Here is an 18,325-nt window from a genome sequence, read left to right as displayed (position 1 = left end):
GAGGGGAGATAAATCCCCCAAAAGCAAGAATGTTTATTTGGACAGGGGTTCCCAAACCTTTCTGAGCCTCTGCCCCTTCAGTTCTATAAGCCTCTCCCCAGCCCCCAACCCAACACTACAGAAAGCATTGTTCAGAACAGTGGTTTGCACGACTCACTAAGGAAGATAAGAACACAATAAAATTCAAAACTGTTAATTGCACATTTATTCAAAATCCCATTATAAGTATTCAGTTTAATCAATTCAACAAAACGGATGAACTTGAGTCCGTGATTCCAATGTTGGGAGCCGCTCCCTTCTAGGAGACCTTGGTGAGCTTGGGATGCCCAGGTGTGCCAGGCCCACAGAAATCGGTCTGCAGGAGGGAATCAGGGAATCGGGAGAAGGCCGGGGGGGCAGGGAGGTCCTCCCCTCCTTTGCTCTGGTTCTGATGGCTGTTCCCCCCTCCCCATCTCAAGCTCCCGGTTTCTTATTTCTTTACCTGCATGGAAGAAGATGTGGGAACAGAAAAGGAGCTTTGTGGGGGTGCATTTTGTGGAGGGGCTAATAGGCCACAGGACAAATGATGAGGTCCTTCACCCCGGCTACTTTTCTGTTCCTGGCTGCAGGTTTTGAAGCTACCGTATTTTTCGCTCCATAAGACTCACTTTTTCCCTCCTAAAAAGTAAGGGGAAATGTGTGTGCGTCTTATGGAGCGAATGCAGGCTGCGCAGCTGTCCCAGAAGCCAGAACAGCAAGAGGGATTGCTGCTTTCACTGCGCAGCGATCCCTCTTGCTGTTCTGGCTTCTGAGATTCAGATTTTTTTTTCTTGTTTTCCTGCTCCAAAAACTAGGTGCGTCTTGTAGTCTGGTGCGTCTTGTAGTCTGAAAAATATGGGACTTTCCACTAGAAGATGGAGATGATAGAGGAGGAGGAGGAGGAGGAAGGGGGGAGGAGGGGAGGGGGAGAAGGAGGAGGAGGAGTTTCTTGTCAGGTCTTCAGCAGCCTCTGGATTTCTGGGAGGCACAGAAACCAGCCCAAGCACTGTCTCATTTTCACTCTGAACGGGCGTCTGGGGAAGCACTGCAGAACGGGTGTTTGGGTCCTTTGATTAACAATGGCGAAAATAAACATTTGGGGAGAGCTGCTGATTCCCAGGGGCAGAGTCATTTGCACAGCTGTCAGTTCCTGAATCAGCTGGAGGGGAAATATTTTCAGGGTGGATGTTTCCAGGTACAAACTTCCATTCTGCTCTCTGTTTCTGCAGAGGACCAAGGTATTAAACATCAACCCTGAACGCCACCGTGCGACTCTCAGCGATAGTCATTGCAGGGACTTGACCCCTCACCCTTTGGATGCAAAGACAGAGCCCTCAGATACTTGAGGGTTCAAATGCACGACGGCTTTGGGACATGCAGCATCAGTAGGACTGTATTGCCATGCAGAAGTGTGGCCTCCTGCCCAGGGCAGGGGAGGGTTTGCTAGCCAGTTACTAACCAGGTTCCTAATGGAACTGGTGGACTGAGATGGGAACAGGACAGACTCTCTCCGCCCTGAAAGCTACTGTTTTCCATTGCATATGCTCCATGCAAACCACAATAGGAAATGATGGCTGGCTTTGGGGGTGGGTAGCCTCCTGCCCAAACAGAGCTACACACCAGCAACAGGAAGAACTCTTAGCAATGTCCAACAATAAAGGCTTTCCCTTTGAGACATGGGGCAGTGGAGCACCCAGGAATGTATCCAGCATCAAAAAAAATGGGTGCACAAGGTCCGGCTTGGCAGCACCCAGGATGGTCCCCCGGTCTCACTGGGTGGCCATTGCGTCCGTCAGGCTGCCTGTGCTGTGATTCTCCAGATAGAGAATCCCCGGTGCCTTCTCCTGAGTCCAGGCTCCTTTGGACGATTCCATGGGCAAGGTAGCACTTGAGCTCAGAGCATCCTCAGTGGAGCTTTGGGAATCTGCATCTTCGGAGGAAAAACTCCCGTGCCTGGAGAGCTGGAAGTACTGGGCCACCTCTCTCTTCCTGCTGCGTTGGCCTCTCGTGGGCATGGAGAGGCCAGGCTGCTTGGTGGAAGGGAGGCTCTCGTAGGGGGCCGGCACCTTCTTGGTGTTGGGGGAAGAGGCACAGGGAAGGGTCAGTGGAGGGCAGTCCTGTCTTGTCACGTGGGCGCTTCCGGGGGCTTCTTCGCCTGGGTCTGCCTGAGCCTCGGGGCCCCCACATTCCAGAATAACGTCCAACGACGCAAGGTAGGCCTCTTCGCTGGCCTTCACACCCTTCAGCATCCCACCACCACATGAGGGGACCTCTTGGGAAGCCTTGTCATGGACACCAGTTCCACCCATATCTTGGGTCCTTCTGACGTGCTCTGTTTTCTCGGCTTCTGTTGATGCTCCATCTAAGCAGACATCTTCCCCTGAGAGTTTGGTAGCTGGGACCGGATCCGAATCTTCTGCACCTCCTTGCCGAGCCTCCTTGAACCTGGCAAGGGCATCTTTGAGGAGCTGCCTGGCTTCTTGGCACCTCTCCAAGGCTTCGTTCCATACGGCTAGACCCCTCTTGCTGCGCACACTGGAGGCCTGCACCTTCATCTGCTGGAAGGTCTCAGTGGAGAACTCCCTGGAGAGCTTCTGGAGGGCATCCTCCATATCTCGCTGGGCTTGGATGCTCTTGGGCTCCTCCTCTCTGTAGACCCAAGTGGCCTGGTGGCGCTGGCAGTCCAGGTTAAACTGTGTGACCTGGGGGGCAAAAACACAGGACAACCATTCTTACTTGCTCCTTCCAGGGCTTCATCCTGGCCCATTTTCTCATCCTTGCTATAATTTCTCACCAGGGATGTGGTGATAGCAGATACGCCCCATGTCAAAGGCCCCATCTGCCTTAAAGATTCCCACTTCCTTGTTCCAGTCCCCTTCACACACCCAGCCTCCCTCCTTCATTTCCTTCAGCTTTTGGGACATTCACCTTGTCGCAGAACTTGTAGAGGTCCAGGAGTGTCTCCAGCTCCGCCCCTTTCATCTCCATCTCCATGTAGAACATGGTCAGCTTGGCCTGGAAAGCCCTTTTCGCTGCCTCAAAGGCCTCCATCTCTGGGAACCTGGACCCCTGGACCTTGCTGGCTTCCTTCGACAGAGACAGACCCTGGTTGTAGTGGACCTAACAGGGGAAGGAAGGACAGAACATAAGGAGAGTGTGCTGGAAGAGGCTAGTGGCCCATCTGGCCCCACCTCCTGTTCTCACAGTGGCCGACGAGGTGCCCATTAGGGGCAACCTGCAAGCAGCATCTGAGTGCAGGATCTCATCCCTCCTGCAGTTTTCAGCAACTGGGATTCAGAAGCATCGCTGCCTCCAACTGCAGAGGCATTCTAACGGGGGGGGGGGGAATGGTCTGCAAAAATGTGCATGTAATTGGAAGTAACAAATAGGCTTAGGGGTAGAATAAGGATAAATTTTTGGCAGTAAATATTAAGGATTAGAATATTGATAAAGGAGAAGAGGTTAGTAAATGAAAGGAGTTAATGTTATGTGATCACCCAAGAACCCCCTCCCCCCAAAAAAACCATTGCATAACTGACCTAAGCGGGATGATTAAAAACTGTGTAGAAATGAATTATCAACCAAAAGTTTGGCGTATGGAGATCCGGAAAAGAATAAGGGCTTTTGGAATGGCGCAGCAATAAAAAGGGAGTCGCCATGTTGGCAGGTTCTGTCGAAAGACTGATGACTGAGGAGGAGGAAGCTATGGATCTGTTTTTATATGGGATTTCTGGCAGAACCTCCTCAGAAGACTGAGAAAGGGAGTGATAGACCTGTGAAGATTAACGAGTAGATGGCAAGAGTGTGTTTGTTTATGGAAGTGATGAAAAGCGGCAGCAGTCTGAATATGACCCTTGAATGAATGGAAAAACCCACACAGGACTACAATTGGTTTCAACTCGCTTGTGGAGACTATCAGAGGTCACAAAGAAAAAGGAAAAATATATGAAAACAACAAGAAGAGATGTGGAAAACAACAAGGAAGGATTGGATAGAATTGTGAACATCATTTGGACAGATTTGTGGACATCAAAGCAGCAGCAACAAGATGATTGGAGCCCTTTCGGAACTTGAAATATGGGTACCCCCAACAAAAAATTAAAATTTGGCTTTGTGATTTGGAATTAATGTGATTTGATTTGATTGGTCTGTTAATAATTTTTTTAAAAAAGGAGTTAATGTTATTAGAAATGTGAACTTGGAGAACTGTTATAAAGGTGATGTAATGAAATTCAGATAGAGGCGATTCGAGGAAGTCAGTTATCAATGTTATGAGAATTAGGTATTTGAAGAAATAAATTTTCTCTGTGTTTAATTTTATTGTATTGTAGTGTGTTTTTCTTTGTTGTGTGTTTTGTTATGTCATTTTGTGATAAATGTGGAAAATCATTAAAAAAAATTGGGGGGAAAATGTGCATGTAAGGAGAAATTGCATATAAACCAGTGCATATTTGAATAATTTCGCACCAAAATGCCCAGCCCCTTTTACATTCTTATGTTCATATTTTTGCACCTTATTTTCATTATTATATGCGTGTTTATGCATCATTTCCACTAATACCTGCATTTTCTGCACATTACTTGGGTGAAGCCCAGTTTTCCCAGTGTGCGTTTCTGGTGCACAGCAGGCAACAGGGAGATTCGGCCAACGTACCGAGGCTTCTTTGAAGAATTCCTTGAACCGCTGGTGGGACTCTTGGGCCTCCTCCGGGCTGCCCTCGGCTGCAGACCCCGCCTCGCGCAGCGCCGACTCGCCTTCTTTGTCGAACCACAAACTGAGCTGTGTGAAGAAGCCAAGGTTTTAGCAGCGGGACGCAAGAGGCGGCTTCTTGGAAAGAACCTCCTCCAGGGAAAACATGTGACTCCCCAATCAAGGAGCCCAGATCTTAGGGACAGAGGAAAACTCGCTTGAGACAACCTAGCTGTGTGCTGTCAGCTCGGACTGGCAGCCGCTTTCCAGGGGTTCAGGCAGGGGAGATGCCAGGAACTGATCCCTGAATGCAAGGAAGATCTTTCTGACAGTAAGAGCCGTTTGACGGTGGAACGGTCTCACAATCCTGAGCTTCTCTTCATCCTTCCACCCTCAACCATCCCGGCAGAGGCCACAGAAGGCAGAATCAAATCCTGCCAAATACCGTATTTTTCGCTCTGTAAGATGCACTTTTCTCCTCCTGAAAAGTAAGGGGAAATGTCTGTGTGTCTTATGGAGCGAATGCACTGGATGGCAGAGGGATCCCTCACCTGCCGCTGCAGTCATGAACTGAGGGATGCCTCTGCAAGCGGAACCATGGCTCCCGTCTGTCACTCACTGTGAAGCCAGCAGAGCAAGAGCTGCTGACACGCTCTGTGCAAGCGAGAGCTGCGCAGAGCCTGTCAGTGGCTCTTGCTCTGCTGGTTTCACAGCGAGGCGGGAGGAGGGACGGACAGGAGCAAGCAAAGCGAGAGCCGCTTATGTGGCTTCTGTCCCGCTTTGCATGGCTCTCACTTTGCTTGCCCATCCCTCCTCCTGCCTCACTGTAAAGCAAGCAAAGCACCTGTTCCGGTGTCTCCTCCCCCTCTTCTTGCTCCGGCGTCGCCACACTTTACAGCAAGGCGGGAGGAGGGATGGGCAAGCAAAGGGAGAGAGAAGCCATGTAAGCGGCTCTGGCTTTGCTTGCTTTAAAGCAAGAAAAGCGAGAGCTGCTTACACGCTCTGTGCAGAATTTTTTTTCTCTTGCTTTCCCCTCTAAAAGCTAGGTACAGTGGTACCTCGCAAGACGAATGCCTCGTAAGACGGAAAACGCGCAAGAAGAAAGGGTTTTTCGTTTTTTGAGTTGCTTCACAAGACGATTTTCCCTATGGGCTTGCTTCGCAAGACGAAAATGTCTTGCGAGTTTGTTTCCTTTTTCTTAAAACCGTTAATACCCAGGGAATCCGCACTCCGCAAGACGAAAAAATCCCAAGACGAAACAACTCGCAGAACGAATTAATTTCGTCTTGCGAGGCACCACTGTACGTCTTATGGAGTGCAAAATACGGTATTCTCTTGCAGGGGGTTGGGTAAATGATTCTTTGGGCCCCTTCCAACTCTGACGTTCTGCGACTGCTGACCGTTCCCAGCTATTTGGGTCAGGCAGGCACAGCCGTGGTTGGCCAACCTTGGGTGGGTACCACTTGGCTGGGGCGGGGGGTCCTTGCTGACCTTGCCAAACTCCGCCTCCAGCTGTCGGATCTTCAGCAGAAATTCCAGGTGCTCCAGGCGGCCGTTGGATTTGGTGACCAGCATGTGGACTTTCTCCTCCACCAGGTTGTAGAGGGTCAGAGCCCGGCCGATGCTGCTCCTAGCGAAGAGAGGGGCACGTTAGGGAAGGTGCTTAAAAAAAGAGGTGCAATTTGTACAAAAGCGCTGAAGAATTTCAACATGAACTGGGTTAATTGGTGAGGAAATTTTAAAAAAAGATGTAAATTTGTTCATGTATGCCACAACAGCCGCAAGAATACTTCTGGCCCAGAAATGGAAGCAGCAGGAACTTCCTACACTGGAAGATTGGCAGATAAAGATGGTTGAATATGTGGAGTTGGCAAAGCTGACGGGGAAGATCCGGAATCGGCGTGATGAACTGTTTCAAAAGGACTGCAGCAAATTTATATTTTATGTGAAAGAAAACTCTAAACATTTGAAAACGTCTGAGCTGAAATCTTTGGTAATGTGAAAATGGATTTATGTAATGAAAATGTAATGAAATATGGAAAACTTAATAAAATTGTGATTTTTTAAAAAAATTCAACAAGAACTTTTAAATAAAGGAAATGTGGAGAAATTGAATTTGAGATTGGAAAAATGTGGAAGCGAAAGGAACTGCAGCAACCCGAATCGGGTTGCAAGGAGGTGACTTTTCTCCCCAGACCCAGAGACGGCCTTGAGGAAGCCAGAGCTCCCCCCTTGCTTTCATACCGGACATTGGGGGAGAAGCTGAGCCGGGCTGCCTCCTTCCTCAGTTTCGCCAGCGTGGCCCCACCTTCCCTCTGCAAGCTCACCAGCTGCACATTGCGCAAGACCTTCTGCATCAGCAGCTGGTGCCTCTCCATTTGATGCTCAACTTCCTGCGGAACAATGACCCACATTAGCCACATTCAGGTCTGTCAGTGGCCGTTAGCCCTGAAAGCTCAAGAAAACCTCCATGGGCAGAGGCAGTCTACCTTGGAATACTAGATGCTGGAGACAAATTGCGGCTGGGGAGAAGCTGTCTTTGTAAATTTCCCAGAAGCTTTTGATTTACTGCTGTTGAGAACAAAATGGAAATGAACTGGGGAGACCCTTTGCCAACCTGGCTTGCCCTCTGGCCTGCATCTCCCATCAGCCCCTGCCAGCCTGCAAAAGGGTTGGCGATTCTTGAACTAGGCCGAGCACTTCTTAGATTGTTGTGAATGAAATAAAACGGCATTGATGGAATTATTCCACACCATAGCCGTCAACTTACAGATTTGAAAATAAGGGACCAGCAGCCTCGAAAATAAGGGATCAGCAGCCAAAATAAGGGATTTTCCAAGCACAGGTATGTTCAACTTCTGAGCCCAGCCAGCAGCCAAACGAAGCCTCAAGCGGTGGTTCCCACAGCGCAGCAACCCGGCAAAGGGGACGCAGCAAGGAAAACCACCGTCACCTCTCCGCTGGGAAGCGCTGAGCAAAGGCGAGTCCCCAGGCAATGCGGCTGATTTGATCGGCACAAGGCATGCAAGCTCCACCCCCCAGTCGTTCTTAGACTCCTTATTGGGTGAGCAACGCAGCCAAGCAACACAGTTGGAGCCTCCCTTCTCCCTGGCCGGCAGGGAGGGAGGGAGAGGAGCTGCTTCCTTTGAAACCCGGGAAATTTAAGGGACATCATCAATAAGGGACAGAAGCGGGACAGGGACACAGCGCTGGGATAAGGGAGTTTCCCACCAAATAAGGGACGGTTGACAGCTATGTTCCACACCGTTGTAAGCTCTGTGTGACAGGCAGCTCACCTTCGGGACAGACCACAAATGAAGCCATCACAGCTCTCACCTGGAGGAAAACACAGCCCTTTTCTCATGGCAAAGGACTGTATCACACCATTGGCTCTCCCTATTGCGCTAGTAAAAGGGTCAGTGCTAATGCTATGGGAATGTCTCCCTTTTCCCTCCCCCCTGCACTGTCCCCCAAACTCAACTCCGGAGCAGATTTCGGAAGCACTCAGCAGGGAGGGGAAACGATCCGTTGTGCAAGGAAAAATCACTGAGCTGCATTTCTTGAGGTCCTAACATGTGTAAAAAATCACGCCCAATGCTTCCTTGAGGTCTGGGGGGGGAGGGACACACAGGGGGAGGAGGTGTTACCTGCAGGGTCTCCAGTCTGCCCCCCTTTTCCAGTTCTTGGGTGGTGTTCTGCAGCAATTCGGAGGCTTTTTTGAGGTCGCTCACAAACTGGTGCATCTTCTGGGGGGAGGAAGCACAGGCAGGCAGCCGGTCAGATAAAATAACCCCAAATAACAAGTTGTGACACATGGTTAGAAGAGGGCAAGAAGCAGGAAACTGAGGCAGGGAGATAGAGGAGGAACAGAGAGGCCAAAGCTGGCTTTGCGCCCGCAGCAAAGAACAAGATGGTGCCCATCGCCTCAGAAGCTGAGCGGACTGACAGTCGACTCTGATGATGCAGCAGAGGCCTGCAGGCTGGACGATGGGTACTCTCCACCCCCCCCCCAGTTAATTTTTAAATTAAATTTTAGTAATACAGAAAAAGAAATGCGCCCTACAAAGACATACAAAAATAAGGCTACTATTTATCTACATAAACACATAAATACTTCCCATCCCCATATCTTCCCAGCACCACACCCTTTGACCCCCCCCCAACAGCTCAACCTCCTTATCTTATAGATTTGATGCTATTGTTGCAATTTTTAACTTTAAAATTTTGATCTCATTATGACATTCCTAACTAATAATTTCTACTTTACTCCTTTAATCTAAGCATATCAACCTATTCTTTCTTGAACAGTGTTTGTCCGTGTATTCTTCAAAACATTGCCATTCTGATCTGAGTTTTTGGTTTGCCTGTCTTCTCATGTATGCAGTTAGCTTTGCCATTTCTATAAATTGACTTAGTTTGTATAGCCAGCCTTCTTTTGTGGGTATTGGTTTGCTCTTCCATTTGCTGGCAGATACTATCCTGCCAGCTGCTGTAGCATATAAGAAAATTCCTTTCTTTTTCTGTGGTATATCTTTTCCCAATAAGCCTAATAAATATGCCTCTGGTTTCTTTTGTAAAGATGTTTTAAACATTTTTTTGAGTTCTTCATGAATCATACCCCAGTAGGTCTTGGCTTTTGTCGCAGCTCCACCATATATGGAACAATGTTCTTTCCATTTTTCCATACAGTCATATCTCGAGTTAAATGTGCTTCAGGTTGAGCATTTTCAGGTTACGCTCCAAGGCAACCCGGAAGTAACGGAGCGCGTTACTTCTGGGTTTCACCACTTGCGCATGCGCAGATGCTCAAAATGATGTCATGCGCAGAAGCGGCGAATCGCAATCCGTGCACATGCAAATGCGCAGTCGCGGGTTGCGTTCGCTCCAGGATGTGAACGGGGCTCCGGAACGGATCCCGTTCGCATCCTGAGATACCACTGTATTTCCAACATAAATTAGACTTCTGTTTATACATATTGGCAAGCTTTGATGGTGTTAGGTACCACCTGAAAAACATTTTCTTGAAATTCTCTTTTATGGTGTAGCAAGTGGTAAACCTAATATCTAGACACCAGAGCTTTTCCCACTGTTCCAGATACTTAAAAGGTGGGGCGTTTCCCTGCTAGCTGCAGAAGCAGCCCTGAAATCCTGAGCGATGCAAAAGGAGAAGATGGAGGAAAGGGGAAAGAGGAAGGCAGCAACGTCCACTGCAACAACAGGCACCTGGAAGTATTGGACCCACTCGCCATGGCAATAGGGAAAGTGGCCCTCCAGGGCCGGGGTCAGCTGGCTGCTGTCGACGTGCCGCCCCAAGGCCTTCAGGGAGCTCAGCACCTCCATCTGCAGGGGGGAGACCACAGCGTCAATATTTCTTTATAAAATGAGTCCAGTTTAACAGACCAAGTCAGCTAACACAAATTTCAAAACAGCAAAGTACCGTATTTTTCACTCTATAGGACACACCCGACCATAGGACTCACCTTGTTTTAGAGTGGGAGAACAACAAGAAGAAAAAATTCTCCCCCTCTCTGCTCAGCGCCCCTTCAGCGAAGCGGCAGGAGAAACGGAGCCCCTTCCATTTCTCCTCCCGCTTCACTGAAGGGGCGCTGTGCAGCTCTCCCTCTCTGCTGAAGCCGGGAGAGTCTTGCTCTCCTGGCTTCAGCAAAAGGAACCTGAAGCCTCCAGAGCGCAGTGGGAACTTGCGCTGCGCTCCGAAGGCTTCAGGCGGCTATCCCTGAAGCCTGGAGAGTGAGAGGGGTTGGTGTGCACCGATGCCTCTCGCTCTCCAGGCTTCAGCGAAAGCAACGCGTAGCCTCCGGAGCGTGGAGGGAGCGCTCCTTCTGCCCTTTGGAAGCTTCACATTGCTTTCGCTGAAGCCAAGGAGCCTGCATTCGCTCCATAGGACGCACACACATTTTCCCTCAATTTTTGGAGGAGAAAAGTGTGTCATATAGAGCGAAAAATACGGTATATAAAATACACATTTTTAAAAGACTGAGCAGAGTTGTTTTAAAAACAACAACAGCTAGCACAAGGATGGAAGACTGAGGAAATCCCAACGAAAGAACAGTGACAAGAAAAATTGATGAGTTATGCAGAACTGGCTAAATTGACATACAAACTGCGGAACAAGGACAACTGGGACTTTAAGGAAGAATGGGAGTTTTTTGCAAATTATCTAACAAGACAACAAAATGAACTGGACTCCTTGGCAGGGTTTGAATAAACATACACAAACTTATTGGTTGATAATATAATAGATATAGATAGATAGATGATAGATGATAGATAGATAGATAGATGATAGATGATAGATAGATAGATAGATAGATAGATAGATAGATAGATAGAGATGATAGATAGATGATAGATAGATAGATAGATGATAGATAGATAGATAGATGATAGATAGATAGATAGATAGATAGATAGATAGATAGATAGATAGATAGATAGATGATAGATAGATATAACGTAAGGATATGTATAATTTTTTAACATGCAGAGAATAATATGTGCTGAGAAATCAGAGAGAGGAGCTGAGGGAAGTCTCGGGGGGAGGGTTTGATGGGGTGGGGGGAAAGGGGGGAATAATGAATATGATATGTTTTGGTATTCTGTTATGCTGAAATTGCCAATAAAATATTTTTTTAAAATAACAACATCAATTATTTTCAGGCACAATAGTAAGAGGCCCAACAGTATAAAAATTGGAGGAGGAGAGGGCTGGTGTAAAATCAAGATTTTCAGGGTTTATACTCGGCTCATTTCCCCCCCAGCCCATTTTAGGTCCTGTTCAGTCTTCACCAACCTGACGCCCTCCAGATGTATTTACTACAACCCCCACCAGCCACAGTGAGCATGGGCTGATGGGAGCTGTGGTTCAAAAATATCTGGAGGGCCCCAAAGCACATGAGGAGAGCCCTGCATCTCCATGTGCAAAGCATAGCCCTTCTGGCTAGTAGCCATTGGTAGCCCTCTGCACCACAAATTTGTCTAATCCTCCTTTAAAGCCCTCCAGTTGTTGGCCATGGCCGCCTCTGGTGGGAGGGAGTTCCACAGTTTAACAATGTGCTGCGTTAAAAAGGGATTTCCATTAATCCCAGCCGGTTGGCAAAGCCTGTGCAGTTAGTTAGTGTGAAACAGGTGAGAGTCTGGGAGGTGGGGAGGGAGCAGAGAGGGGCCCCCGCCATCCATCGCCGTGCCACGCTGGAAACGAGAGCCTGCCTGGGGTTCTTTCTAGACACACACGGGGAGCCGAGGGTATTTTAATCACTGGCAGCAGAGGCCGTTTATCAAGCTCATTGAGATTTCCCATTCCATTAATTAAACCAAGCAGCATTCATAAAAGAGCAGCAAAACCCTCCCAGGGCTGAATTATTATCTGAATGCCCAAGTCTGGCCTGCGGAGCTATAATTGGGAGAGAGAGATGGATTTGCCGCGGGAACTCATTAGGGCAAAGCAGAATGGGAGTCATTATCTGGGCTGGGAGAGGGAAGAGGGCAGGAGCGGAACGGAGGGCACAGACTGGACGGATTCGGGGTGGGGGAAATGGGGTGCCATGAGGGAGTCCCATTGCACAAGCAGTGATAGTATGTTTACAGCCTGGGAAACAAGTCAGTATTTAAGGCATAGGCTGCATCTGGTTCCTTAGGGCCTGACAGAACGCCAGGCTACACGGACCTCGGAGTGCACTCAGCAAAGTCTTGGATGGGCAGAAGTTCAACAGGTGAAGTGTTTTGCAGCAGATGAGGGAAGCCGCACCTGTTGATTTCTTTCACTTGATTTCTTGATTTCTTTCATTTACAACAGGCTGTGAATGAGGCTGACTGCATGAAAGTGTGAGGGGAGAGCTGAGAAAGCAGAATGAGCAACCCAGGAGATCAGATCCGTCGCTCTCTTGGGGGAAATGATGTTAGCAGTGCGGGATGAGGGAGAGATGAGAGCACATCTGTTATGTACTGAGCTGAATCCTAGAACAATAGGATCCAGAATGCAGCAGTCTGATTGGTCTGCAGAAGCCACCCAATCCAGCTCCAGGTGGAAGTGAATCAGTGACTTGATTGGCCTGCAGGAGCAGCCAATCAGGCTCCTGGATGAAGTGAATCAGCAACCTGATTGGCCTGCAGGAACAGCCCAGAATTAGCCAGTCACGCGGGGCCCGTTGTGTAAATAATGTATCTATAGCTAGACGTTTTGGGGAAAGTTTCATTCATTGCTACTAGGAGTTGAAAAAAGAGCATGAAATTCACACGACTCTGAGTATATTTCAGCATCGAAATAACACGATGCTCTGGGACTCACCTGCACGCCAGATAGCTTCTCCAAATGTGAGGCTGCCTCCTTCTCTGCAAGCAGGAAAACAGCGTGGATGGAGCCAGGCAGGGTCTTCTGCAAGGAAAACAGGAATCCAGGATGAAATTTCACCAAACACCAGCCTCCCTTTCGCTGGCTTCCCAAACCGGGTTTCCCAGCCACCTTGATTCAGCCCTTTATTGGTTATCCCCACAGAATACGGTCCCTGGTTTCTCTAGAGGCAGGGCGGCACAGTGGTTAGAGAGCTGGGCTGGGACTTGGGAGAGACCAGAGTTCAAATCCCAGCTCAGCCCGGGAGCTCAGCCTCTCAGCCCAGCCTACCTCCCAGGGTTGTTGTGGGGGTTAAATGAGGAGGAAGAGAGCCCTGTAGGCCACACTCAGCTCTTTGGAGGAAAAGCTGGGGTATAAATGTGATAAATAAAACCAAAATAAAATTAGGTTTGCGTTGTCTTCCTCAGTCTCCTGCAATTTGCCTATAGTTTGTGTGTGGGAGAAGGAAGACAAGCATTTGCATTCTGGTTTTATAGAAATTGTTCATCGTAAAAAGTGATTCAAAATGATTATCCTTCACAGAGAGAAGAAGAAACTCAGTCCCAGGTCTCATCCCATGAAAGTTATGCTTGTATTATCTGTACTTAACAGATCTGTTTTTATATTATTTTAATTATATCCTTTTAATAACTTTTTAACAATCGTCCTTCATGTGTTTTTAGCTTTTTCCATTTTATTTGTGCTGCTTTAAATTGTGTAAGCCGCCTTGAGTCTGGGGGAAAAGGCAGGATATAAATACATTTAATCATTATTATTAACATTATAGTATTTTAAAAAATATCTGCTGTACCTCTGTTTCACCACATGAGGGCCGTGAGGAGCCGTTCCTTGCAGTTTGTGACATTAGGGTGACTTAGGGTGAAAAAAGCCAGCTGCTCCCTGCAAACTCCCCTCCCCCCCCCCCCGGATTTTTCCCACCCACCTGAGATTACCTGGACGGATCCGAGGGCGGCAGAGAGGGCAGGCGACGGCATCTCCTTTCTGGCATCGATGAGAAGCGCCAGCCCCACGTCCTTCGACTGCTTCCTGCAGGATGGAAAGAGATGCAGAAAAACTGAGTCTGGAGGAAAGGATGGTTTTTACTCCATGGTGGGAGAAGCAGACTCAAAGACAAGTTTGAGTCCTTGCATGAGATGCTGCGAGAGGATAGACATTGTTGCACATTCTGGCGCTATGGAGGGGGAGCCAAGGGGGCCACCCCCACCCCCAAAAATTTTTTTCAAGGAGTGGGCCAGACCCCCCCCCCTCTATTTTGCAGCCTGCGCAGTGCCGGATTTACATATAAGCTCAACAAGCTCTAGCTTAGGGCCCCACTCTCTTGGGGGCCCCAAAAAAATTAAAGGAAAAAAACAACTGGATGTACATTTCTAAAATATAAGATAAAAAACTAATAAAATAAAACCTACATACAGCAACCGTGTTTTGTGTTGTGTCGGCTCCTATGATGTAAATAATGGGCCCCGCCTGCTAGCCTGCTCCCTAAAAAATCACTGGTTTGCTCATTTATATATACAGGGTGCCTACATTCTGCTATTTATACTTATTAGTCGTTTGCATCATATATTTACACCTATTATTATTTCATGTTATAGCAAGTTTCTAGAGACAAGATGATGAGTCTTTGTAAATTGTGTTTCTAATGGAACTTTTGTTATTGCCAAATGCCAATGTGTTTGCATTATTAAGTTTGTTATGAATAAAAATAGTTTTAAGTTAGAGCTTAACAATTATTTCACTATTAATATACTTCTTCTTAATTGTATTTCAGTTCAACAATTACTTTGATAAGATACCTATTTTGTTATGCGCAGATGGCTTTAGGTACCTATGAGGTGTTGGTTTCTGCTTCCTTCACTGTGCAGCAAAATGCTTGTCACAAGACAGTTGCTTACATTCCACAGTCAGCGTTACTGTTGGGTTCCCACCGGAATGGGAGACTGGATGTGACGTTCACTGGTTTCCTGTTTTTCACTGTTCTCTCGGTGTTCTTTGTTAGAGAGGCAGTTGCTTCTCTGCTCTCACAGAGGCAAGATGCATGTTTGTATTCTCTCAGCATAGAGTGGAAATAAAAGTTAGCAATGTAGCACATTTACCTACTTATCCTTTCGTTGCTGGACTACTCTGCTTGGGCTCAAGATAAGACGAGCCTGTATCAACTTCAGATGGGCCGAAGCTGGTCAAGATATCACATTAGGTCCATAAATTACCATATAGCATATATTCAACACCAAAAACAGTGACAATTGGGCAGGGTATAAATATATTATTATTATTATTATTATTATTATTATTATTATTATTATTATTATTTCCTGCCTGAGCTTCTGACGTCACCCGACTCCCTGCCCTGCACCCAGCTTCAGCTACTATGGACTGCCTCCACGTTGCACCTTTGACCACGGACCTGATTTGGACCTCGCCTCTCGGGTAACCCACAGGACCAGCACAGCAACACTTGCCACCAAACCATTCACATCTGCATCCATGCCCTCATGCCTTCGATCGTATCTGACAACCAGAGCAGGTGAGCCTGGGGGCTCCTTCCAACATGATGTTATTTGTCTACGAATGCAAGAAAGAGACCTGACCATCACAGGAACGGCCGCTGAAGGAGGGGAACTGACCTAGACATGGTGCAAAGGAAGAGGAGAAGGCGTGCCACTTCTCTGGCCGAACACCACGGGGCTTGCCACGCTGGGCCACCGCTGGAGATCTGGACGATGGGTCTGCCAAGCTTATCCACGTTTCCTGGAGCCAAAGGAAAGTCAGTGCAACCATAAATGTGACAAGATGCCAAGAGAGAGAGAGAGAGAGAGAGAGACTTAGTTCATTGATACCCCACCTTTTCCTCCAAGGAGTTCAATGTGGTGTACTTGGTTCTCCCCCATTTTATCCTCACAAGAACCCTGCGAGGTGGGTCAGGCCGAGAGGCAGTGGCTGCCCCCAAGGTCAAACCCAGTGAGCTTCATTGCTGAGTGGGAGGATTTGAACCCAGGACTCTCCCAACACTGCAACCCCCACTGGCTCTCGCATTTCCACACCTGCTTTTCAAAACCCTCCCGGTCTAACGGCACCCATTATTTTATTCAACAGAAGAAAAACATAAAAGTGGATTTATTCATTATGCTCCGCTTTCTTCTGGGATAGCTAGAAAGGTTGCAAGCTCGGGGCAGGAGCCACCAGAAAGTTCTCAGGTGCAAGGAATTAGTCTGCTGCAGCACAAAGTGAGCTGTGGTTCCCCCAAAGCCCAGATCACCATGAGATGTGTTAGTTTTTAAAGTGGCACATTGCGGTCTTTGGTGCAAATGGGAGCTGTGCAAGAGGTCAGCTGCGTGCGAAGACGGTGACGGCACTATTGCAGTACCTGGCAGACATACAATCCCAGAAGATAAAAGCTCCGGACTGAGCGTCTCCCACTGGGCCAGATCCTGTGGGCCAGATCCCGGAGGAGGTGATTCTCTGAGCAAGACATCTGTGGGGGACGTAGGAATGGCGACACTCTCTGAGTTCTTGGAAGCTGGAAGTTCTGAAAGCACAACATCACCTGGCCAGGAGAAAGACGTGAAAGTTAGAGAGTGGCAGAGATGAGTTGTCCCCAAACGCTGTAATCTATGCTGACACCCACACACCCATCACAAATCAGGACTACCTAAGAAGACCTCACAAATCAGGTCACAGTGTGCCCTGAAATCAGAGAATCTAGACTGGGAAGGGATCCAAGGGTCATCTAGTCCAACCCCCTACAATGCAGGAATCTCAGTTAAAGCATCCATGGACAGATGGCCATCCAACCTCTGCTTAAAAACCTTCAAGGAAGGAGAGTCCACCACCTCCCAAAGGAGTCTGTTCAACTGTCAAACTGTCAGAAAGTTTTTTTCAAATGTTTAGTCGGAATCTCCTTTCTTGTAACTTGAAGCCATTGGTTCAAGTCCTACCATCTGGAGCCGGAGAATTGCAGAGAGGAGCTGTCCCATAGGTAGACCAAAGGCCCGTCTAGTCTGCAGTCAGAGGCAGCAGTGCTCCTGAATCCCAGCTGCTGGTGTTTCCTGCTTGGCAGGGGGTTGGACTCGATGGCCCTTGTGGTCCCTTCCAACTCTATGATTCTATGATTCTAAGAGAGAGGGCTAGGGAGAGGGCTCTCGTGCATTCAGAAGCATCGCTGCCTCCAACTGTGGAGGCAGAGAAGACATCAATAGTCCTTCCCTCCTTCATGAATTTGCCTAATCCTCTTTTAAGGGGATCATCAGGGGGTTTGGGCTGGGTGTTCATCAGTATGCAGATGATACCCAGCTCTACCTCTCTTTCAAATCAGAACCAGTGAAGGCAGTGAAGGTCCTGTGTGAGTTTCTGGAGGCGGTTGGAGGATGGATGGCGGCTAACAGATTGAGGTTGAATTCTGACAAGACAGAAGTACTGTTTTGGGGGGACAGGGTGTGGGTGGGTGTGGGGAACTCCCTGGTCCTGAATGGGATAACTGTGCCCCTGAAGGATCAGGAGCGCAGCCTGGGAGTCATTCTGGACTCACAGCTGTCCATGGAGGCGCATGTGAATTCTGTGTCCAGGGCGGCTGTCTCCCAGCTCCATCTGGTACGAGGGCTGAGACCCTCCCTGCCCACAGACTGTCTCCCCAGAGTGGTGCATGCTCTAGTTGTGAGGAGAGTTAGACTAGTTATCTCCCACTTGGACTACTGCAACGCACTTTACGTGGGGCTACCTTTGAAGGTCACCTGGAAACTGCAATTAATCCAGAATGTTGCAGCTAGACTGGTGACTGGGAATGGCCGTGGGGACCATATAACACTGGTCCTAAGAGATCTGCATTGGCTCCCAGTACGTTTCTGAGCACAATTCAAAGTGTTGGTGCTGACCTTTAAAGCCCTAAATGGCCTCAGCCCAGTATACCTGAAGGAGCGTCTCCACCCCCATCATTCAGCCCAGACACTGAGGTCCAGCACCAAGGGCCTTCTGGCGGTTCCCTCACTGAGAGAAGCAAAGCTACAGGGAACCAGGCAGAGGGCCTTCTTGGTAGTGGCACCTGCCCTGTGGAATGCCCTCCCATCATATGTCAAGAAATAAACAACTATCTGACTTTTAGAAGATTTGTGAATGCAGCCCATTTTAAGGAAATTTTAAAGGATTGATTTAAAAAAATGTTTTTAGATATGTTGTAAACTGCTCAGTGTGGCTGGGGAAACCCAGCCAGATGGGTGGGGTATAACTAATGAAATAATAATAACCATTTGAACAGA

General features: G+C 48.2%; 1 protein-coding gene across 2 annotated transcripts in view; it reads right to left on the bottom strand.

The window, feature by feature from the left end:
* Positions 1–182: 182 nt before the first annotated feature.
* Positions 183–18,325, bottom strand: part of KIAA1755 — a 30,151-nt gene continuing 12,008 nt past the window's right edge. For both annotated transcript variants that reach the window (XM_081916655.1, XM_081916656.1), the window contains 11 exons: positions 16,441–16,620; positions 15,701–15,824; positions 14,009–14,102; positions 13,014–13,100; positions 9,932–10,048; positions 8,356–8,454; positions 6,953–7,101; positions 6,200–6,338; positions 4,673–4,798; positions 2,947–3,138; positions 183–2,720 (listed from right to left, as the gene is read on the bottom strand). In XM_081916655.1, coding sequence (XP_081772781.1) covers positions 1,788–2,720; positions 2,947–3,138; positions 4,673–4,798; positions 6,200–6,338; positions 6,953–7,101; positions 8,356–8,454; positions 9,932–10,048; positions 13,014–13,100; positions 14,009–14,102; positions 15,701–15,824; positions 16,441–16,620 — 2,240 coding nt within the window. In that variant the 3' untranslated portion in view covers positions 183–1,787. The remainder of the gene's footprint in view (positions 2,721–2,946; positions 3,139–4,672; positions 4,799–6,199; positions 6,339–6,952; positions 7,102–8,355; positions 8,455–9,931; positions 10,049–13,013; positions 13,101–14,008; positions 14,103–15,700; positions 15,825–16,440; positions 16,621–18,325) is intronic.

This window comes from Podarcis melisellensis, assembly GCF_964234715.1.
Source record: "Podarcis melisellensis genome assembly, chromosome: 6".
NCBI lineage: Eukaryota > Metazoa > Chordata > Lepidosauria > Squamata > Lacertidae > Podarcis > Podarcis melisellensis.
This window is presented reverse-complemented; position numbering and strand designations above follow the sequence as displayed.